Source organism: Coffea arabica, chromosome 3c (assembly GCF_036785885.1).
Source record: "Coffea arabica cultivar ET-39 chromosome 3c, Coffea Arabica ET-39 HiFi, whole genome shotgun sequence".
In the NCBI taxonomy this organism is placed as follows: Eukaryota; Viridiplantae; Streptophyta; class Magnoliopsida; order Gentianales; family Rubiaceae; genus Coffea; species Coffea arabica.
Window position 1 is genome coordinate 8,919,475 of NC_092314.1, and position 24,636 is coordinate 8,944,110.

The following is a 24,636-nucleotide window of genomic DNA, read 5'->3' on the forward strand; positions in this document are numbered from 1 at the left end:
TTTAACCAGTCAAACCGGTCAATCTGGCTCGATTTAAAAACAATGCATGATAGCCTTCTTTTATGTCTCTGGTAAGATGTCAAAATCCTTTAATTTTGGCTTGAGAAAAATTAATGTTGTTACTGCTTGTTTACGCAAAAGCCAAATCAAGTCACAATACACCGGGAAGACAGAATTTTCTCCCGTCTAGAAAATGCCATTTATTAATGCCAAGGTAAATTTATCACGAAGAAACCAACAAATACATAGAACTATAGATTAAACATTGGTTTCCCAAACTATAAATAGAATGCTAATGGATTGATTCATAAAACAATCACTTTATAGTTCAACGTGTCAATGATGAAAGGCGCATTAGTCATATTTCTTACCCTCATAAGCCAAGTTTCATTTGTAAAATGTTACGAGGGAGAAAAATACGAGACCCTTCGAAAATTCCTCCTCCCTGAGAGCTTAAACAGATCAAACAATTACATAACTGATGAGGATTCAGCTCATCAGTATTCGCCAGTATATATTGGTCCTCAAGAGGGGTTTAAAGCAGCCAACAAAATCATCGCATTGCCAGGGGAACCAAAAGGAGTAAAGTTTGATCAATATTCAGGGTATGTCACTGTTGATCCTACGGCTGGTCGAGCTCTCTTTTACTATATTTCGGAGTCCGAAAACCCTTCTAGCAAGCCTCTTGTGCTGTGGTTAAACCAAGGTATATGTCCTATTTATTTTTCCTAACCTATTAAGCATTCTGGATGTGCGTAACTTGGAAAAAATCCCTTAAATGGGTGATGGCAGGGCGTGGCTGCTCTTCTCTGGGTGTTGGAGCAATGAGTGGACAAGGACCATTTCGAGTTAGTAAAGATAACAAAACACTATGGCACAATGAATATGCCTGGAATAAAGGTACAAGCGAATCCATACAATTTTATAATGAGCTCTCGAGATTTATCATGTTTGAATGCAGTGGCAAACATACTTTACTTGAAATCACCGGCAGCTGCTGGATTTTCTTACTCAAACACGTCATCTGATTACACTATTGGAGATAAACAAACGGCAAAAGATTCTTACACATTCCTAATAAATTGGTTGGAAAGATTCTCTGACTACAAAAGCAGAGACTTTTACATAGCTGAAGAAGCTTATGCTGGCTTTTTCGTACCTGAACTTGCTTATCTTATCCTCCATAACAACAAAATAGCTAACCAAACGGTGATTAACTTGAAAAGTAAGTTTTGTTTCTTTTATTTTTTTCCTTTATTGGCTACATTATATGTGCTGTTCAAACATCAATATGTTTTACATCTAATGATGATGCTGTCTTGTTATTTTCAGATGTGAAATGCTATTGTGGATACAGAAACACAAAGCAAGGGACTATATGATTTTTTGAGGTCACATAGCCCAATATCTGATGAAATATATCACGGTTTAGTTTCAAATTGCACTTGTAATAAGTACGCCGAACAAGCGGTGAAGGCAATGGGAAACATCAATCGCTACAACATATATGCTCCAGTGTGCTCTTCTACTTCCAATGCTCCTTGGGTACAATTCTACTCTTCATACATGATATGTTACCCTTCTATTCTCATCTGAATGAAAAGCCAAATTACTTACAGTAATTTGCAATGTTTCCGTTGATTGAAATAGATATACGGTGAAGATCCATGCGCGGATGATTATGCGTTATCCTACCTAAACAATCCTGAATTGGACTTATGGGTTACTGGAGGTACGTATGCTATCGTGCCATTGCTATTACACTATTTCATATCAATATTTGAAGTATGTTTTTTGTGACCGTACATAACTATCATCGTTCTGTGGCTTGGATATCCATATATAGCAGATTCATTAATTGGACCGATAGTCCAGATACAGTTTTACCTACCAATTTAGAGCTGTTAATCGAGTCGAGTCGAGCTGAGTATTTGGCTGCTAAGCTCGACTCGAGTTTAATTCGAGCCGAACTCGACTCGAGCTCTTTAGGAAAACGAGCTTTAAAATGTGCTCGAACTCGGCTCGTTAAATGTACATGTGGCTCGAGTTCGAACTCGAGCTCGACTCGTTTATCACAAATGAGTCGAGTTTCACGAGCTCGAGCTCAAGCTCGAGTTCATGCAAATTAACCTTAATAAAAATATATAATTTTTAATTTTTATAATTTTGATTTCTAAAATAACAAATATGCCCTTCATTAACGAGTTCTAACGAGCTACTCGAGTATCAAACGAGCCGAGCTTACTCAGCTCGTTAACTAAACGAGCATGTTTCGAGTTCGAGCTCGACTCATTAACCAAAATTAACAAGTCGAGTTCGAGCCTTAACGAGTCGAGTTCTAACGAGCTTTCGAGCTATTCGATTGACTTAACAGCTTTACCTACCATTAGGGAGCTAATGGCAGGTGGCATTAACGTATGGATGTATAGGTAACTAAGTGATGAATTTGTGGTTGTGGAAAAGCTAGCATTTACGACAATCTGCCTTTGTCCATCTATTGTGTTAACTAAGACATTGCAACAATTTTGATGAATTCCAGTGGAGATACAAATAGCTTTATACCCGTGACGGCAACTTGGTATGCCATAAAGAAGCTAGGGGTAGCGGTGAAAGCCCCTTGGCAACCGTGGTACTCCCAAGGCGAGGTAAAACAAAAGTGAGGTTCAAATATATTGTATTTATTCAAGTCATTCACTTCCTCTTGATACTAGTATTAATTGAATCTGTTCTAAATTGAAAATGATTAGGTTGCAGGATTTGTGGTGGAATATGAGAACTTAACATTTGTGACTCTTAAAGGAGCTGGATTGTTCGCTCCCAGCTATAAGCCTGCCCTCTCACTCGCTATGTTCTCATCATTCTTGGAAGGAAAGCTTCTTTCATCAAGCTAGGACAAGATGAAAGGGCCAAAGAGGAAAGGAGTTTGATTAGTGCCATGGAGCAAATTGTTCATGATTGTTCAGCTCATTGGGTTTGTTGTTTCACTCATGGTTCAACTTTGTTAAACCAAAATAGGTTTCTGCACGTTGCTTCAAGTTTATAATTATGGAGGGCCTCTGTAAGTTTTATGTTTTAATAAAGAACTCTGAAATTGTCTTAAGATCAATTTGTGGCTTGGTCACTATACAACTATCCTTGACTTGGAAGTTAACCATAAATTAATTTAATTCATACCCCAAGTCTGCGCTTAATTCAGAAGAATAGGTTTAACTGTTTAAGTACTCATTCTTCTTTTTCTAATACTAGGTATGGGCAAGCTCATAAATATGCCAAATAGAAATTTCTCTCCGACCTCTTAAATAAAGTTTGGATTTTTCTTTGGTAAATCACATTCATCTCTACCATATTCCAACTTAATTTCAAAGAGAATATGTACAAGAAATCATATTTAATTCATCATCATTGAAAGTAACACATCAATGTGCGAACCATTTATTCCCAAACTAAGTAATTGTTGTCTTTCTTTATAGATACCTACTAAGCATACTCGTGATGTTAGTCATGTTTCTCTAATCTAAATTATTTGGCTATTGCTTTTCTAAATCTTTCACTAAAATTGACATAGCTAGACATAGATTTCTTTTTTTTTTCTTCAAGTTTGTGTGTGGTACAGAAACGTTTGGAAGAGTATAAGGAGTTGCAAATTAAAGCAATTTCCAACATTCTTGAATTTCCTTAAGCAATATTTTATGTTTCTAGCTGTCTACACGCATCTGTGGGTAGGCGGTCCCTTGCATTGTTTCATTAAGCTTCTTCCGAGTGATGTAGTTTCTTATTAATTGGTTGGATTTAATTTCTGGTCGTTTGTTTATTTGAAGGATTCTAATTGATTTTGGGAACTCAATTGTTTTGCGTTTTCTTACTGGAAAAAATGTTTGGGATTTACAGACCGACATCAGTGAACTAGAACCAGTGAAGCCGGCTGACCCTCACGTGATCCAGATCGGACAATTTGTGGTGGAACAATGTCACCACGGACAGCTGCTTTTCGTCGCCGTGGTTGGGAGATTCACGTGGAGCGGTGATGGAGGTTAATACTAAGCACTTATCATTGAAACTCAGGATTACGAGGGCGCCACATATCTGCACAAAGCACTTGTGCTTGAGACCCCAAGTGACACCAAACTCATCTGGCACAAGAAATAATCAAGCACTGCTGTGGATCAACTGAGGTTCAACGACTTTAAGTACTTTAAGTTATGACTCACCAATTTTGACATATTTAATAAATGAGTGTAAATGGATTGATCCAATTATATCTATTATGTAATTATAACCCACCCATTTTGACACTGTGTATGCACACTCATTTGGCGATTCATTGTGAATGTGATATTCACAATGTTTGGAAATTATCCAGCGCTTACCTAAATAAGATTCTATAATAGGTAATGAGGAAATGTCTACGCAAGATATGGAAAGGAGTAGAACCTTTTTTTTCTTTTTGATAATATTACAAAGAACCCACAATAGTGGGAGTAATAGAGACAATTACATTCACAATATTTGAAAATTATCCAACCCTTAGCTAGATAAAGTTCTGTTATGGGCAACGAAGAAAAGGTGCGGAAACGAGTAGGACCTTTGATTTTTTTTTTTTTATATATATATGAGATTTGGAATTCAAAAATTATCCAACCCTTGATAAGATTCTGTTGGAGGAAAGGTATGGAAAGGAGTAGGACCATTTTTTTTATTTTTGATAAGATTCGGAATTCGGAAAGATAAGATTCTATGACAAGTAACGAAAAGATTTGGAATTCGGAAATTATCAAACCCTTCTTTTATTTTTTATAAGATTAGGAATTCAGAAAGATAAGATTCTATTACAAGAAACGATAAGATTTGGAATTCGGAAATTATCAAACCCTTCCCTAGATAAGATTCTATTAAAGGTAACGACGAAAAATTTACGAAAGGTATGGAGAGGAGAAGGGCCTTCTTTTCATAAGATTCAGAATTTGGAAATTATCCAACCCTTAATAAGATTCTATTACAGGAAAGGTATGGGAAGGAGTAGGACCATTTTTTTTTTTGTTCTTTTGATAAGATTAGGAATTTGGAAATTATCCAACCTTTAGCTAGATAAGATTCTATTACAGGTAACGTTTGAAACATTTGTGAAAGGTATGGAAAGGAGTAGGACTTTGTTTTTCTCGATAACATTCGGAATTGGATAAAACACTGACCTGATTTCATATTGCCTCTGTCATTTATGAACTGTACATATTAACTGAATTTTAGAAATCAAAATTTCGTCTAAAAATAACGATTTCTGATGTGTTTTTGCAGAGCTGATGCTGCTGAGCTTGTAAAATCTTGTACAATAGATATTAAAACTTGTGTACTCGAGAGGAACCTGCACCAAAACGCATGCCGTACAGCATACCTAGAGGTCAAGCTAGATTCTAACGCATGTGAACTAGAACTAGAAAGAGCTGTTGCAACTGTTAGATACGCTGACGAGTTGCCAAGTTTTTAGAATTCATTCCAAAATCTTTAATCCCATACCTATTATCCAAGCACTTAAAATGGATATTATTCCAAATCCCGAATCCCATACCCTCAAACCAAGCACCCCCTAACTTAATTCGGGATTTGATGAGGCTTTCACTTGGCCTCTGCTTCATTTTGGTCCCACGGTTTCTTCATTCAGCTACAGTTTGTCTTTAATCACCTTCTATTGGTAAGTTAATGACTCACTCACTTGAAGACCGACCAAATGTGGACATTAGCAGCGCGTAGTCCTTCACCACAGAACTCCTTCAGCTTACTTGCTTCCTTAAGCCAAAAGCACCAAGAGTAGCTACTCTGACAAGAAAAGGCACCAACACCCTTGCGTTGCCTCCACTTTCAACTTCAGCAGTCAGAGTAGTTGAAGCAGGAAGCTGCGGAGGGCCCTCAATCATGTATGTTCTACACTCATCATGTAGATGCTGAAGTTGGGACCAAAATGAAGAAACCACCAAGAAGCAACGCATCTGATTTCTGTCTATTACAGCATCTATATGAGTTTACTACTATTCGTATCACTAAATAAGTAGACATACATGATGTCTTATTTAACCAACTCTGCTATCTATCTCGTAGTTTTTACCTGAAACAATTTCATAAATATTTGTCCGTACACCTTTGGGAACTTGCTGCACCTAATTATTTGTGTTCGGGAACTTCCTGATTCTAATATTGGAAGACTCTTATGTTGTTTGTCTTATAATCATACCTGCTTCTAATTATTTATCGCAATGTACTATTCTCGCAATGCATTATTATTTGTCCAACCAAAAAACCGTCTTCAACCACAGGCACCAAACACCCGCGCTCCCCTAGTAATGTGAAAAAAAAGAAGTTGGATTTACCAAAGGAATTATAAGTTTAGGAAAAAACTGTTGAATATTACTAATGAAATATGGTATAATATCAGAGTCCATCCCTCATGTTTCTCTTAATATCACCCAGTGCCCCTAAGATTTTTAGAATATCACTTACCTCCCTTACTTTTGTTATATGTATAACAAAACTTTTAAAATTTCTAAACTACCCTTTTGCTTACTAAATAAAAATACTCTTAAGCCACTTTGTTTACTTCAAGAAAACAATCACCTAAAAAATAATCTCTAGTAGTACTACCATGTTATAATGCTATATTTCATAAAAATATAAATTTGAAAAATAAAAAAACATTTGCAAAGAAATACACTAGTACCAATTTAATTCTATATGCTCAAAACCAAATCGATAAACAAATCTTATACCACAAGAAATTTTCTAATAAAATAGTAAAATATTGATTCTTGAATAATAAAACTAATATAACTTGATTCAAATAGAATTACTAAAACTTTAACTTGACTAAAACACTGCTAAATAATAATATAAAAATTTTCATTTTTGAGTCTTAATTTAATATGCCGTTTTTACTAGTTCTTCATTTTTAGACACTTTTCTCGTTTCAATAATTCACGTACCTGTATAGATTGTTTTCGTCACATAATTTGATATCAATTGATTGACAACTTATTTTGTGATTTTCATAATCACAATTCAACTGACAGGATTCTTCTTTTATCTCTATCTTCATAACCACAATCAATTTGACAATCTCTGGACCAATCTTATGGTCCAATCTTCACCAACTAGATATTCCATGATCAACCTTATGGTTCAACTCGATCAATTAACTTTTTCACAGCAATTATTGTGCTCTCTAACTCTGACAGCGAAAAATATCCAGGACTAAGGACAATTTTTCAATATTCACAGGCATCCAAAAATCAATTTCTTGAATCAAAGACTCTAATACTAGATGTAGAATTCAAAAAAATTTCACCAAAAAATCTATAGGAGATAAATTTCATAAAACTTAATATATATGGGGAGACAATTTACACAAATAATAATATGTGTGGGAGAAGCAAAATAAATTAATAATAATACCACAAGAAAAAGGCTCTAAAACTTTCACTCTTCTCAACTGTGTATAATAATAAAACACTAATTCCTGAATAAATAAAACTACTATAACTTCATTGAAATTGAAATTGAATAACTAAAACCTTAACTTGACTAAAACACTGCTAAATAATAATATGAAAATTTCTATTTTTGAGCCTTGATTTTTTTTTTAATGGAATCTTCAAGTTGATCATACGCATACTTTTAAGTGTTGACGGGATGATTCTCTGAAGCAGGCAAAGCATAAGAAAACTTTGTTTGAGTTACAACCATGCATACACAAAGACATAATTGACATACTTGAGCGACTCGAATGGAGATACCATGTGCAGCATCAGATTCAAACGACATACACACAAATGAAAGGCTCGAAATTGGAAAGGAAATAGAAAAAGGTAGGAGCAGCTGGTATAATTGACTCACTCTAACGATGATTCCGCTCGCAGCATCAGAGCCAAATATTGTATTGAAAGTGGTGGTGAATAAAGACCTTGAAGTCATTATTACCCCAGCTCCTCTGTGATTCTTGAATTTGCCTGGATGAATGAACAAGAGAGTTTGATGCACGATACACTTCAATCACCTGCAAGGTGCAAATGCCTCCAAGTGCAGATGGTATTTCAGCAAGATCCAGGCATCCGCTTAGCACTAATTGTTCAAGGCTAGGAAAGTCCTCTGCCGATGCCATCCTCTCATGAAGATCCACATGTGAAAATTTCAAGAACTTGAGACTGCGAAACCCACCTTCACATGTTTCCCACTTCGGTCCCCTAAAGAAATTAGGGTTAAACACTTTGAGCCTTGATTTAATGTGCCAATAGATGACATCCAATTTCTTTGCGAAGCCACTACCTTCTGTTGGCATATTAAAACAAACTTAAATATTATACAAGTTATGATTTTATATTTTACTACTTCTAGTTCAATAATATTTTTGACAATATACTTAATTACTAGTGTGAATATGCTATTAGCTTATTTGTCACAAAATGCACACCCATTATTATTCTGCGCGTGCATTTAGACACTATTCAAGTTAGCTACACTTAAGTAAAAAATAAATATCTTGATGAGAGTCTATTGAACGCCAGTCAAATCCTGTATTGTATTAGACAATTATGTAGTTTGGGTTCTAAATCTTGCATGAAATCCGAAGCTTCTTTTGCATAAGAAAGCACTAAAAATCGGATTGAAACTTAATCCAAACCCCTTGCAGAAGACCTTTATTTTTTGCAGTGAAATGAAGATGAGGCAAGTACATTTGTCATTGAAACTTAATTGTACTTGCATCTAAGATGAGGCACAACGACCAATTGGTAAAATAAATTTTACTTTTTTTGGCATTAATGGTGAGATCAGTAATTTAGCTAATAAATGTAACCATATTTTGATAAGTGAAAAGCAAAGCCTAGAGGCTGTCATTTTTTTATTTTTTTTTTGCAATTTTTTTTTTAGTGTAAATGGGAGGATTTAAACCCGAGACCTCTTGCTAACACTCCCCCCCCATACCACCCAGCCCGACCCTCCCCCCTGTCATTTTGAAAATTACAGAACATAAATTGTTTTTGTATCTGATGAAACTACCTACCTAATAGCTTCCTTATTCTTAAGATTTTAGAAAAAATATCCGTCCCGTATCTTATAAATACTCACTCAATTCTAAAATCTTTTATGTTAAAAGTATAAGGATTTTTTTGTAATGGATGCCCATTGGACACTCATTAAATACCTAAATTATACCTAATAACTATATAAATATATACACTCATATCTATTGCACTCATATTTTTGGAGGAGGTTAGGTTGGGTGGTAAAGTGGAAGAAATTGTAAGTAAAAGACCTCCTACTTACATTTAAAAAAAGCACCTCTTTAATTGTAATACTTTCCTAAATTAACTATATTTTTTCAAAAAATTAATGCCTCTTTAATACTAATACCTCTTTGATTGTAATACCTCTTTCAAAGACCTCCTACCTATTAAAAAAAAAAAAAAACACCCCTTTAATTGTAATACTTTCCTAAATTAACTATATTTTTTAAAAAAACTAATACCTAGACCCTTTCTTATCGAGTGCTCAACTGCTAGCCAAAAACGAAAGTATAATATAATGACAAAACTTACCATAAAACGAGTTTTCTATAATCGGGCTCAATTTCCGTTGCACATGCATTAGCATAAAACAAGTATTCATATACTACATATTTAGAAGAATTAAAATTAGTGTATAATCGGGCTTAATTAACAATTTGATAGTTTTCTAGCCTATACAATTTGCAAAACCCATTAACCAGCAAGAATTCAAATTATACCGTAAGCATTTAAGAATTCATTCGGATTCAATATTCGCATAACCTATCCAACCCTTATATAGATGAGATTCTGCTAAAGGTATCAAAAAACCCTCTGCGAAAAGTTTGGAAAGGCCTGTGTATGATACGGCCGGTGCGGGAATTTCACGCGGATTCCGTGGTGGTGGACCATGCTGGTGCAAAAGTCGGATAATTCTAATGATTATGCCCAGCACGCTAAATTAATTTATGGGATACACTATCGCATTTTTGGGTGAAAAAAGATGGCCTATAAATACAAGGAGCCTGGCTTGTTATTTCAATGTACTAAACTCAGCTCTCAAGTTTTCGATACTCACAAGCAATTGCAAAAATCCACTTCATACTTATAAGCTAGCTAGTTCCTCAAGGAAAAAATGTCTACGGTCGCAGCCAGATCCGCTACACCTGCTATTGGTGCTGGACAGGTGAATAGTGATTATATGCCTTGCTAGACTTGGATTTCTTTCTTTCAAGTTTGTGTGTGCATGGTTTTGGGAATCAACTTATAAACAACTTGTATAGAAACGTTTGAAAATTTGCAAATTAAAGTAAAGTAATTTGAACATTCTTGAATAGTCTTGAATATTTTATATTTCTAGTTGTCTACATGCATATGGGTAGGCGGTCTCTTGAATAGTTTGATAATAAAGCTTCTTCCGAGCATTGTAGTTTGTTATCAATTGATTGGTTGGCTTTAGTTTTCTGGTTGTTCCTTTGTTTGAAAGGACTCTAACCGATTTTGGGAACTCAACTGCTTTGGGTTTTCTTACTGAAAAATAATGTTTGGGGTTTGCAGAAAAACATGGTGGGTGTTCCTTGTGTTCCTATGGCGTCAACCGTCAAGCGGACAGACCCTGGTGTGATTGGGATCGCAAATTTTGCAGTTGAAAAGTACAACGAGCGGAACGAGACCGCTCTGGCTGTCATCAATGTGGAATTCGGCTTCCTGTGGCCCCATGGTGGCCATTACTACTACATGCTTGCCATTATAACTCAGGATGATAAGGGCACACATCACGACGTAGCATACGTTCGTGATGCAGGGAAGAGCAATGCTCACGCTTATGAATTCATGTGGTACAATCATAACAATAATTGACCTCGCACTACTCTTGATCAGCTGAGGATCAATGACTTTAATTATATATATAGTGTTTATGGTGTGGCTTTCAGTTTATGCATGGATGATGTACTGCTGCCATGCATACGTCTCCCTACGGTGGTACTAGTACATTGAAGGTGCAGTTGTACCGATAAAAATGCACCATTAAATAAATAAAAATCACCGTTTATGTTTGAGTTTGTATTCCTGTATGATAAAGGTGCATTTATACCAATAAAAAGGCACCATTCTTAAATATGATGGCTTCGTCACTTTCTTTTTGTTCTTTTGTCGGTTTGTCACTTGTCCAAGGCCTCATTCAAGCTCTTATTCTTTGATGCCATGTGGCAATCGTACAACGTCAGGAAGTTCAAGAAAGTCATATTCTCAAGAGTAAAATACACTTCCCCTCCCTATGATTTCAAAATTTTTCATATTCTTGTCTAGCAGTTATATCTTTTACTTATCTCTTTACTGATAATTAATTGTTGTAATCCTTTTTGAAATACATTGCCACTAGATTTAGATTCCAAAATGCAAACTAATTATCTTCTAGCTATTATATTTAAGAAATTAGTTAACGTAAAAAAGTCCAAAAGAATTGAGGAAAAATAATTTAAATTTCAACAAAAAAGAATTACAAATTCTACGGACTAAATCAAACCACATATTTTGTTTGGAAGCAACATCTTCATATGGGCCTCAAATCTTCATAAACAGCTACAACGCACGGCACATCTTCAAAAAATCTGCATATCACAATTCGTAATCATCATCCGTAAGTGTCCATCACCGTCTTCAGCAAACCCTATTTATCATAAAAACAAAACAAAAGAAATTAGGCAAAATGACGTTAAACATCAAAATAGCAAAAAAGATGGGGGAAACGTAAGAAGAACCACAGATAATTAATTAGCAATACAAGGTCAAAAAAGAAAACCCAAACCATAAAAAAGGAAAACTATAAGAACATAAGGAAAAACAAAGTTGCAGAAAATTAATTACCAATACCAAAAAACATAAAATAAAATCATAAAGAACAAGGAAAAAACTTGCATTTGTTACAAGCAAAAGTCAAATAATTGAAATAGCAAAAAAATAAAATTAAAATCATACAAAAAAAGGAAAATAATTAAAATTTTACAAAAAAAAATTTACAAATTCTACAAACTAAGTCAAACCACATTTTTTTTTCTTCGTATGAGCCTCAAATCTTCACAAACAGTTACAACACATGGCGCATCTCCAAAAAAAGCTCTACATCACAATTCATCATCATTAGCCTCATCCATAAGTGTTACTCATAGACATCAGCGCACCTTCTGTATCATTAAAACTAAATAAAATGAATTAGACAAAAAGGTGTTAAACAGCAAAAAAGAAGGAAAAAAAAAAAGAACTACAGGAAATTAATTAGCACTACAAGTTCAAAAATGAAAATCAAAACCATGAAAATTGATAACGGTAAAAACATAAGGAAAAAGGAAACATACACAAAACTAATTACCACTGCAACAAAAAACATAAAATCAAAATTGTAAAGGAAAAGGAAAAACAAAACTAGCACCACAAAAACATAAATTAACTAGCTCTAAAAAATGAAAACCATAAAACAAGCAAAAGGGACGGAAACAAAAAGAAAAACTACAAGGAGTCAATCAATACTACAAAATATCAAATAAAAATCATAGCGAAAAAGACAAAAAATGCAACTAGCCCGGTTCTTGTGATTGGTAAGAAATAAATGGGATTTGTGTACAAGCTTTTGCCATTCTATGGTTGTTAAATCATCTACATGTTTGTCTATACAACTACATGATTGTGCTTTACAAGGAATGCATACATGATAGGAAAATGAGAAATATTTAGATATATATTGACGGGATTTTAATATAAGTACAAGTTTAAATCCAATTTATACCCGTTTTGACTACAAGTATACAGGTCAACTAGTAGTTTAGGACATATATCGGGTCGATTCCATGAGGAAGATTGAACAATTACCGGCACTACTAAAGCTTCTCTATTATTTAGACGATCACTGAATTAAAAGAAATAAAACTATGCTAAACTTATGCAATATAATAGCAAATGAAAGCTCCTTAGGCTATGATATTCCTAACTACTCATGCAAATGCTATTTTTAGATCATTGAGTACTACTATTTTGGTTAGTTATGGCGTAATTTCCTTATATATGTGAAACCTAGTTTCGTAGTAAATCAACTATACTTATAACTAATCCATACCTACTCTCGTGGCTATGAAATTAGTTACAAGTTTATTTCTTCTATGAAATTACATGAAATAAATCACTAAAACCACAAAGGTGCACCTCTACTCTCGTGAGTGTACTCCCTAGGTTTAGCACTTCTTGAACTAGTGTTAAATTTCAATTTTCATTGAAGAAACAACACCTTTAGATTATCACAATTAATGGTACCAAATTAATCATGATTTAAAAAGCTAAAGTGCTGAATAACATGCTCAAAATAATAGCATCAAATAACCAAATAATAGACACTAACAACCATAGAAAGTTCAACCAACCCAATGCATAAACTTTAGAAACACATAATAAACATAGAATCCAAAACTTATATATTAACTAAACTTAGAATCAAGTACAAAAGATAAAGAGTTGGAAAGGAATGTAACCCTTGTCACATGAGTTCATCTCCTTGCCTTCTTCATCCTCCAACCTCTTCTTCATCTAGCTAATAAACAAGAAGGATGAACTAACTAGCTAAACTATCGTATACTATACTAACGTAACACTAAGAAAATGTAAGAACTACATTTTTAGTAGTATTCTTACACTCCCCAAGCTCCTTACAATCTTGCAACTCCAAGGCTATATATAGATGAACATAGTCAAGAAATGAGGCTTCAAACATCATTTTTACAGCTGCAAAGTGGTTGTCACACGTCCATCAATAGCTGTGAATTATTGGAGGAGGAAACAAGTTGTGCAAGTGGAAAGAAGCCTTTTTTGACCGGAATCCGGGAAAAAATCTGGCTAGAATCCGGCCGGATTGATGGCCGGATTTCTCCCCCGCATTTCTTTGCAATTTCTGTCCAATCTTCAACGTTGCTCCAATTTTGCCTCAACTTCAAACTGAACTTTTCTTAATGATACAAGCTGAATTAACTCCTGACCAAAACATGAAACTTGTAGCTCTTTGAGTTAGATTTCCAATGGATCAAGAATCACCTCATTTGGATTTGTGTGGGCTGAGAAATACCTGAAATACCCTTGACTGCTCATTGCCTTGTCTCAGCTTCGACCATAGAAAATTAGCTACTATAATTCGGTTTTTTGACCTGGAAAACCTTCAAACTGGATTTCGATGTCTTCACATGAATTGTAGATATATCTCTTATCTTCAAAATGGTTCAAGAATCATCTCAATCCGATCATTGTAGCTCAATTTATTACCAAAATACGAAGATGTGTCAAAGCTGTCAACTTCCTTTTCATCCAAATGAAGTATATTTTCAATTCCTATACAAATTATGGACAAAATGCAAGTAAAAAGTGACATGAACCTCATTTAATCACTTGAGAGCATTTTACACCAATTATAGCCAAAATAATCTATTTTCTTCCTATAATATTGTCAAAGTGACTAAAAATAACATAAGATATCATTCAAATATAGCATAAATTAGTCACTTATCATACATCAGTAGATTAAGATATTGAAAATCACAATAAATTGTGCCATCAATTAGTATATATGATTGAACCAATTTGTTCTAGAGTTTCCAGTGTGGACGAATCTGGACTAATAATTTGCACTATGCAAAATAGATATGAGAATGGATATTATAAGGTTATGGAGCTATAAATATTGTAAAATTTTGGAAAAATAGAATAGATTGGAGATAAATAAAGAAAAGGAGAGAAGATGAGGAGAGGAATAGATTGGAGAAAGAGAATTGTTGACGGCTAGTTGCTTGAGAAGAGAAAATTTAAAGCTTGATTTTTTAAGTTTGATTTTTTCGGTTAGTGGGATTTATGTGAACAAATTTTACAAATCGGCAAGTTACGGTTCAATTGGATTTATACTGGCTTGTCGATTTTGATCCGTTTTTAGTTATTTCCAGCTTTGATATCCAATTTGATTGGTGTCATGGTCTGTTCATGGTTTAACCAGTCAAACGGGTCAGTCTGGCTCGATTTAAAAACAATGCATGATAGCCTTCTTTTATGTCTCTGGTATGATGTCAAAATCCTTTAATTTTGGCTTGAGAAAAATTAATGTTGTTACTGCTTGTTTACGCAAAAGCCAAATCAAGTCACAATACACCGGGAAGACAGAATTTTATCCCGTCTAAAAAATGCCATTCATTAATGCCAAGGTAAATTTATCAGGAAGAAACCAACAAATACATAGTGCTATAGATTAAACATTGGTTTCCCAAACTATAAATAGAATGCTAATGGATTGATTCATAAAACAATCACTTTCTAGTTCAACGTGTCTGTGATGAAAGGCGCATTAGTCATATTTCTTACCCTCACATGCCAAGTTTCATTTGTAAAATGTTACGAGGGAGAAAAACACGAGACCCTTCGAAAATTCCTCCACGCTGAGAGCTTAAACAGATCAAACAATTACATAACTGATGAGGATTCAGCTCATCAGTATTCGCCAGTTTATATTGGTCCTCAAGAGGGGTTTAAAGCAGCCAACAAAATCATCGCATTGCCAGGGGAACCAAACGATGTAAAGTTTGATCAATATTCAGGGTATGTCACGGTTGATCCTACGGCTGGTCGAGCTCTCTTTTACTATATTTCCAAGTCCGAAAACCCTTCTAGCAAGCCTCTTGTGCTGTGGTTAAACCAAGGTATATGTCCTAATTATTTTCCCTAACCTATTAAGCATTCTGGATGTGCGTAACTTCGAAAAAATCTCTTAAATGGGTGATGGCAGGGCGTGGCTGCTCTTCTCTGGGTGCTGGAGCAATGAGTGGGAAGTTCCATTTCGAGTTAGTAAAGATAACAAAACACTATGGCACAATGAATATGCCTGGAATAATGGTACAACCGAATCCATACGATTTTATAACACTTGGAAGTTAACCATAAATTAATTTAATTCATACCCCAAGTGTGCGCTTAATTCAGAAGCATAGATGTACGTGAAAGCAAATATTGGGTGAACCACAGGAGAAACTGTGAATTTCTAATTGGAACATTGAAGTCATTGGCACATTAAATTTCTCATTAGAAATTTCAAAGTTGATGGATATAATTTCTCTAGGTTTAACTGTTTAAGTACTCATTCTTCTTTTTCTAAAACTAGATATGGGCAAGCTCATAAATATGCCAAATAGAAATTTCTATACGGCCTCTTACACAAAGTTTGGATTTTTCTTTGGTAAGTCACATTCATCTCTACCATATTCCAACTTAATTTCAACGAGAATATGTACAAGAAATCATATTTAATTCATCATCATTGAAAGTAACACATCAATGTGCGAACCATTCATTCCCAAACTAAGTAATTGTCTTTCTTTATAGCTACCTACTAAGCATTCTTGTGATGTTAGTCATGCTTCTCTAATCTAAATTATTTGGCTATTGCTTTTCTAAATCTTTCACTAAAATTGACAATCAACTGGACTAAACATTCTATAATAGTGTTTTATATGTCTTCGTGAGGGAGAATTTTGACAGTAATAAAACACTTGAAATAGTCAAACTATGAAGCCGTCTTTCTCTATAAAAATCTTGGTACTTACTAAGCATACTTGTGATGTTAGTTATGTTTCTCAATTCTAAATTATTTGGCTATTGTTTTTCGGAAAATGCTGTAGTAACTATCGTTGTGGTAACTAAACAGTTTTTACCTGATATAATAGGTTATTATACTTTTAATGACCATTTAATTACCCGTTGAACCTATCCACCTAAATAGGATAATGCCTAAAAATAAGGAAGTAAGTTTCTCATCTAAAATAGTAAGTTAACTGTAATAATTAGTAACTTTTGTGTCTCAAAAGATAAATTGGAATAAATATGAAACTTACTTTTTAAAGAGACAAATTACTATTTTATATCCCAAACATACTTTTGAGAGAGTAAGTTTAGTTCAAGTAATAGTAAGTTTTTATACATAAATAGTAATTCTTACATATAACATAGTAAATTTGATTAATGACCAAAACTTACTAATTTATGACACAAATGTACAATTTTGCTTAAAAAACTTATAACAAACCAATACTAGGAAGTTTATTTGAAATAACAATAAAATGTTTTATTAATGATTAAAACTTAGTATCTTAGTTAGTAAGTACTCGTAATATACTTGTATAATACATGATTATATGTATAATTTAAAATTTTTTTGTACTTATATATTTTAAAATATTATGTGAGAAATATTTTGACCTTTCACATAACCTTATAAAATAATAAAATTTTATCGTATTATAATTTTGAATATTTTTGAAAAGTTTAAAAGTTTGGATAATAATAACAACACATCTTCCTAGTTAAGATGATAAAGTTTTAATATATTTATTGTCTAGGACACAAGAAATAATAAGAATTAAACTTGTATTAATATAGACCTAACAAAATGAGAGAAATAGTGTAACAATTAATACAACAATAAAAATAACAAAATTAGTATAATCTGGAATTTTTTTTCTCTGGATATTGTTCACGAATATAAGATCCAACCATTAAACAAAAATCACATGCATATATAATCTATTGTATAATTTAAATTAAATTTAGTTCATGTACAAAATGATCCTAAAATAATTAGCATACTACAATACCATATTATTTTAACAACAAAAATGTTTTTTGCCAAAAGTCTCCAATATCCATGACATACGTATGAGAGTTATTTTACCATTTTTTTATCTCTTTTTTCCCATATTTGTATCTCATGTCTAATCATTGATGTTAATTAGAGGAAGAATATTCTTTATAACAAAATCATTTTGAATTTAATTAACAAGTTGGGATTTTTTTTAAAAAAATAGAAGTCAAACATTTTGGGAACTTATTTTTTATTTTCCCATAATTAAAAGATTGCTATTTTTTTTACCAATTGTTGCTATTAACATTTCATTTTCTAGACTAATTTTTATCAATGTAAAATTAGTTTAGTTAACAATAATTGACGTTCTATTGGTCCAAGGATTAGCAAGCTATTGTTGTTATTTTAAATGTAAATATATAACCTAAGTAATAAAATAAATAATAGCTACTTTAAAAAAGGAAATAGGTGCTCAATTGATTGCATTCAAACTACGAATTTTGTTAATGCATAATTGCTAAATTATATTTTTATTTATAAGAAATCAATATGCATCATATATTGACCAGGACTAAATTATTGATTACTTAACAAATCATATCTAATCACATGATGGGATATATATTGTATTTGGTCACCTTTATACTCATACCATTTTCCTTTTTTTCTATTTTTATTTTAAAGGTGCAAAATTCTCTTGATTACATTAGTGAAAATGCATAAAATCTTTTACAAAATTATTTCAATTTATTTACAAAATATTAGTACTTTCGGGAGAAGCAATGCATTGTAGGAATGGTTTACTAATTTTTTTAGTCAACATAACTTCTACATTAAAAGGTTAAAAAAAACGTGATTTTATTATGCTTTAATTAGGAGTGCTTTTGAAGAGAAGAATTAGGGGATTAATTTCTTTGATTCAATAATTTTTAGAGATTGTAATTATCAAAAGAAAACAGAATTTTTAGAGATTGTAACTCTCTTAATATTTGATTTAATAAATTTGATATTTGTGCAAGTTTTCATGTCTTTTATTTTCGGCAACGAAATTTGTGCTTACACTTAGACACAAATATGGTAAAATATCCCTCATATATATGGCATGGATATTTGAGACTTTCAGTAAAAAAAAAATTGTTATTAAAATAACATTGTATCATAGTGCGCTAATTATTTTAGGACTGTTTTATACGTGATCTGAATTTAATTTAAATTATACAATAGATTATATGTGCAAGTGATTTTCATTTAATTGTTGGATCTCATTTTTATGAACAATCTCCCAAGGAAAAAAGTCCAAATCATATTGATTTTCTTATATTAACCGTTATACCAATTTTGTCATTCTTATTGTTATACTATTTCTCATTTTGTTTGGGCTTTAACACTTATTAATTCTTGTGTCCCATATGTAAATTTATTAAAACTTTATTATCTTATTATATTCATAGGTGTTAAATTATAAAAATTGTGATATAGAAACAAGTGGTATTCTATATATAACTAGGAAGATTTGTTGTTATTGTTATCCAAACTTTCAAACTTTTCAAAAATTGAAAATGATTAAAAACTTATAATATGACAAAATTTTATTACATATTTTACAAGGTTATCAAAAAAGTGAAACTACTTTTCATATTATTTTAAAATATATAAATACAAAAAAAAATTTAATTATACTTATAATCATTTATTATACAGGTATATTATGAATACTTACTAACTAAGGTACTAAGTTTTAATCATTAATAAAACATCTTATCATTATTTCAAATAAACTTCCTAATACTAGTTTGAGATAAGGTTTTAATGTAAAATTGTACATGTATTCCAAAAAACAGTAAATTTTGATACTTAATCAAATTTACCATGTTATTAATAAGAATTACTATTTATGTATAAAAACTTACTGTTATTTGAACTAAACTTACTCTCTAAAAAGTAAGTTTGGGATATAAAATACTAATTTATTTATTTAAAAATTAAGTTTAATATTTATTCCAATTTACCTTTTAAGGTATAAAAGTTACTAATTTATTAAGCTTAACTTAATATTTTAGATAGGAAACTTACTTCCATATTTTTAGGTGTTATTCTATTTAGGTGGATAGGTCCAACAAGATATCAAATGGTCGCTAAAAGTACAACAACCTGTTATATTAGGTAAAAACTATTTCGTTACCATAACTATCGTTACTAAAGCATTTTCCATTGTTTTTCTGAATTTTTCACTAAAAATGACACTTAACAGGGCTAAACATAGTATGATAGTGTCTTTTGTTTTCTTGGGGGAGAAGTTTGATAGTAATACAACATTTCAAATAATCAACTTTTTAATTTTATTAATCTAAGAAAAAAGAATTTAGTGAGTAGTTTCTATTAAAGTGATACATACAACATGCAATGTCACCTGCTCCTGCACTAGCCTTCAAAAAAAGAGAAAGAGCCTTTAATATGCTTGAAGATGGCATCGGTTCATATGTCAACTTGCTAAAATAACTAAATCAACTCCATATTCGAATTCTGAAGTTGGTAGTGAGAGGAGATCTTAGTCACTGGACCAACCCGGCCTTGTGATATGAAGTCAAAGGTTTGAATGATGATAAAACAATAACCTAAAAAAACAGGCCTTGCTATAGTAATTAGGTGATGTTAGTGTATATTTTCACACTGACCTCATCACGGACGTGTAAAAACATGTTCCATGCTGGTGGGCCAAGATTCTGGTGATAAGGTCCGACATTACCACAAATTAATTTATGGGATGCATTACCACATTTTTAGGCCTATAAATACAAAGGAGTCTGGATCTCAACTATACCAAGTTTTCGACAGTAACCAGTTACAAATATCGATTTTCATCCTTATTAATTAGCTAGCTAGCTCTTTTAAGGAAAAAATGGCCGCAGCCAAATCTGCTATTGGCACTGGAAAGGTGAATAGTGATTGTATTGACCTAGATTTCTTTCTTTTTCAAGTTTGTGTCTGGTTTTGAGAATCAACTCATAAACAACTTGTACAGAAACGTTTGGAAGAGTATAAGGAGTTGCAAATTACAGTAACATTAACATTCTTGAATTTTCTCAAGCAATATTTTATGTTTTCTAGTTGTCTACATGCATGTGTAGGCGGTCTCTTGAATTGTCTGATTAAGCTTCTTCTGAGTGATACAGTTTCTTATTAATTGGTTGGCTTTAGTTTTCTGGTGGTTTGTTTATTTGAAAGGATTCTAATTGATTTTGGGAACTCAATTGTTTGGTGTTTACAGAACGACATCAGTTCACTAGAACCAGTGAAGCCGGCTGACCCTCACGTGATCCAGATCGGACAATTTGTAGTGGAAAAATGTCACCACGGCCAGCTGCTTTTCGTCGCCGTGGTTGGCGGATTCACGTGGAGCGGTGATGGAGGTTATTACTACGCACTTATCATTGAAAATCAGGATTGCGACGGTGCCACATATCTCCATAAAGCCCTTGTTCTTGAGACCCCATGTGAAACGAAACTCATCTGGCACAAGAAATAAGCAAGCACTGCTGTTGATCAACTGAGGATCAACGACTTTAAGTACTCTAATTATCCAGTGTCTTTGGTGTGGTTTTCAGTTTCTGCATGGATGATGTACTGCTGGCATGCATACATCTCCCTGCTGTTGTACTAGTATGTAAGGTGCAGTTCTACCAACAAAATGCACCGTTAAATAAAAAAATCCGTCTGTGTTTGAATTTATATCAATGTATTTTGTTTCTCTGTTACTTGCAAGCAGGTTCCAATCACTAAGCAGATACTATATTCATGACTAGCTATAAAAGCTTACTAGTTAAATATTACTTAAAATGAATCCAAACCTTAAAAGGAAATGAAAGATTAACTGATATATTGAGAGAAAGACATATAACTCAAAAGCTAGAGTTCAAATAAGTTTAGAATGCATAAGTATGAGCAAAGAATGATATTCTCTCCTTAAAACGTGACAACAAAATTAATAGATCATGAAATTCAACACAAAATGATTCAAGCAATCAAGAAGAAAATAACATCTTATGGTTAATATTAAGGAAAAAAATTAGACTTTCCTCCCCCTTCAGTTTTAGAACTATGTTTAGTTTTCCTTTTAGTCCAAAACTCTCTCTTTATTTCACTGTAGCTAAACGCTCAGGCACTTGACATATGGTAGGATACGCACATATTTATATGTACGTACATACACATACACACCGCCATACACACACAGATACTCACACTAGTAACAGAGAAGGTGCTTTCCACGTGAATATGATGCTTTTCGATTTTCCTTTTCTTCTCAAAAATTTAAAAAAAATCAATGAAATTGAGATAAAAATAATGTGATATTAAATGTTTATATTTTTTTATATTTTTTGAAACTTGATTTATCCTAACCAACACAAATGCGCAAGCAGCAAAGTATCCTTTATCCCAAGAGCACTTTTGTTTTGTAATAGTATCAATGTTTTCGTCTTTTGGTTGAATTTAAATGACTTGAATATTGTTCTCTTTTATGCCATTTGAGTTAAAGTTTTTATCTTCCTAAATAATTTATTGTTCCCCCTTACGTCATTTTATGAATTTTTTATTAGTTTTAGTGAGTTTTTTCCTTTATTATTTCTATTAATGGTGGAATGTAAAATGATTCATAGTGCTATTGTAATTATAAATAAATTCAATGCATTTAAGGTAATGACTGGTGTTATATCTATATACCAATTTGAATAGATGTAGCTTTGCAGTGTTGGTAGAACTATACGTTTTGTTGAAAAATGAGGATTGAAGATTGAGGAAATATTTTCTAAAAAATAAAGTAACACCTAGCCAAACTGAAATTTTAACATTAAAAAAATGTATCTTGAATAGAAAAAATAACTGTAAGGTGTGAGATATAAGTTGGTGAAAGGACAGATTTCATTTCAATGCTGCGTCATTAGAGTCTAACTTTGACCTAAAGTTCTTCTTCTTCTTCTTCTTTTTTTTCCCTTGGAACATGTTTAATTGATCAATATTTTCTCCTTTTTTTTTTATCCCAACAAATTTTATTCCATGAACAAAAAGGTTACAACCGCCAATGCTCCCAAACTACCCCTCCCTCACCACACGGCGGAGGGAAGGCATACCAAGCCTATCCAGAAATAGAGCTCCTCGCGCTAATCTAGGCAAATCCGAAGCAACCACATAGATGTCGTCCCGAGCCAACTGGCAACCCGTGTTAGCCAATGCATCCGCTACCTGATTCGCTTGACGGAAACAATGTACAATCCGAGGCAAGGAAGAACCAAACCCCAACAACTGCTGTACCTCTGTGTGAATACCCCAAGGGCAATGTACTAACCTTTTCAAAATACGAACTAATACCAACGAGTCCAATTCCACCTCAAAGGGACCGAACCCCTTCTGGAGACACAACTTGACCCCAAACAGCAGGGCGCGGGCCTCAGCCTGCAATCAATATTTTCTCCTTATTATATAATCTTGGATAATCTTTGTTTAAAAGATTTTTTTTTTTGTGAAAAAACAGTTTGTTGCCTATTGGGAGGCAACCTAATATTTTAGTATTTTATTTCAATTTAGTGTGATTTTTGGGTTTAGTTAAGTATTGATATTATTTTGTTATGTTTGTTTTGTAGCAATGGGAAAAAGAAGCAAAAGAAGCCAATTGAGGTGAAAATGGCGAATTTCGATCAAGAAACTTAATTCTTTGATTTGAGTAATTATTGTTCTTGATTTGTTAAAGAGAGTTAGAATGCAAGTTTTGATCATTTTACATGTGCGCACATTGATTATTTTGACAAAAGAATGATCTAGAATGCATTTTGAGAAATTGGGATAAAGTGTGTAATTTTTCAAAGGTAAAATTTTTTTATTAGTTTTAGTGAGTTTTTTCCTTTATTATTTCTATTAATGGTGGAATGTAAAATGATTCATAGTGCTATTGTAATTATAAAATAAATTCAATGCATTTAAGGTAATGACTGGTGTTATATCTATATAGTAGGATGCACACACATATACATGCATGCATGCACATAATATTTATATATATGTATAACAAATATATACACACACATACACATACTGGTAACAGATAGGTGCTTTCCGCATGAATATGACGCTTTTCGATTTTCCTTTTCTTCTCAAAAATTTTAAAATACTAACAAAATTGAGATAAAAACAATGTGATATTAAACATTTATATATTTATATTTTTTGAAACTTGATTTATCCTAACCAGCACAAATGTGAAAGTAACAAAGTATCTTTTATCACAAAAGTACTTTTGTTTTGTAACAGTATCAATGTTTTCGTCTTATGGTTGAATTTGGATGACTTGAATGTTGTTCTCGTTTATGCCATTTGAATTAAAATTTTTATCTTCCTGAATAATTTATTGTTCCCCTTTGCATCATTCTATGAATTTTTATTAGTTTTTGTTAAGTATGTCTTTTTATCCCACATCTAAAATTTAACAAAGAAATCTCTCCTTGTGGTAGTTATAAATATAGTAGACTTAAATGAGTTTAATAATACTCAGGGCACCGGCCCCAATGCCATATGCACCAATCCAAGAGTTTTGAGCAGCCCACACCCCCGTTTTTAGTTTTAGGTGCCTTTTGAATCTGGAAATTATTTCCTAGAGTTGTGTACTCTATCTTTTGTACTCTCTTTCTGTTATAGTAAAGCTGCTACTCTTTCGTCCGTGGATGTAAGTCAATTGAACTGAACCATGTAAATTCCTGTGTTTCTTTGTTTAATTTATTTGCTTTATTATTGTCATTATTGAGTTGACAAGAACTCTATTATTCTCGTTGGTCAATTTTCTCGGACCAGACCTAACAGTTTTAGTGAGTTTTTTCCTTTTATTATTTCCATTAATGGTGGAATGTAAAATGATCCATAGTGCTATTGCAATTATTAAAAAATTTTAATGCATTTAAGGTAATGACA

At 32.7% G+C, this 24,636-nt stretch overlaps 1 protein-coding gene, 1 long non-coding RNA gene and 1 pseudogene across 2 annotated transcripts; all 3 read left to right on the forward strand.

Moving 5' to 3' along the window:
• The first annotated feature begins 339 nt into the window (after positions 1 to 339).
• On the forward strand, positions 340 to 3,106 carry LOC113735525 (serine carboxypeptidase 1-like; annotated as a pseudogene).
• Positions 3,107 to 10,053: 6,947 nt separating this feature from the next.
• On the forward strand, positions 10,054 to 11,145 carry LOC113734527 (uncharacterized). The gene is made up of 2 exons (XM_027261112.2): positions 10,054 to 10,212; positions 10,584 to 11,145. Exons 1-2 carry the CDS (start codon positions 10,162 to 10,164, stop codon positions 10,884 to 10,886), a joined length of 354 nt encoding a protein of 117 aa, XP_027116913.1. The 5' UTR covers positions 10,054 to 10,161; the 3' UTR covers positions 10,887 to 11,145.
• Positions 11,146 to 20,507: 9,362 nt separating this feature from the next.
• Positions 20,508 to 21,434, forward strand: LOC140037619 (uncharacterized). Its single transcript, XR_011841558.1, has 2 exons — positions 20,508 to 20,614; positions 20,948 to 21,434. It is a non-coding gene; the product is annotated as an uncharacterized lncRNA (long non-coding RNA).
• Positions 21,435 to 24,636: the final 3,202 nt, after the last annotated feature.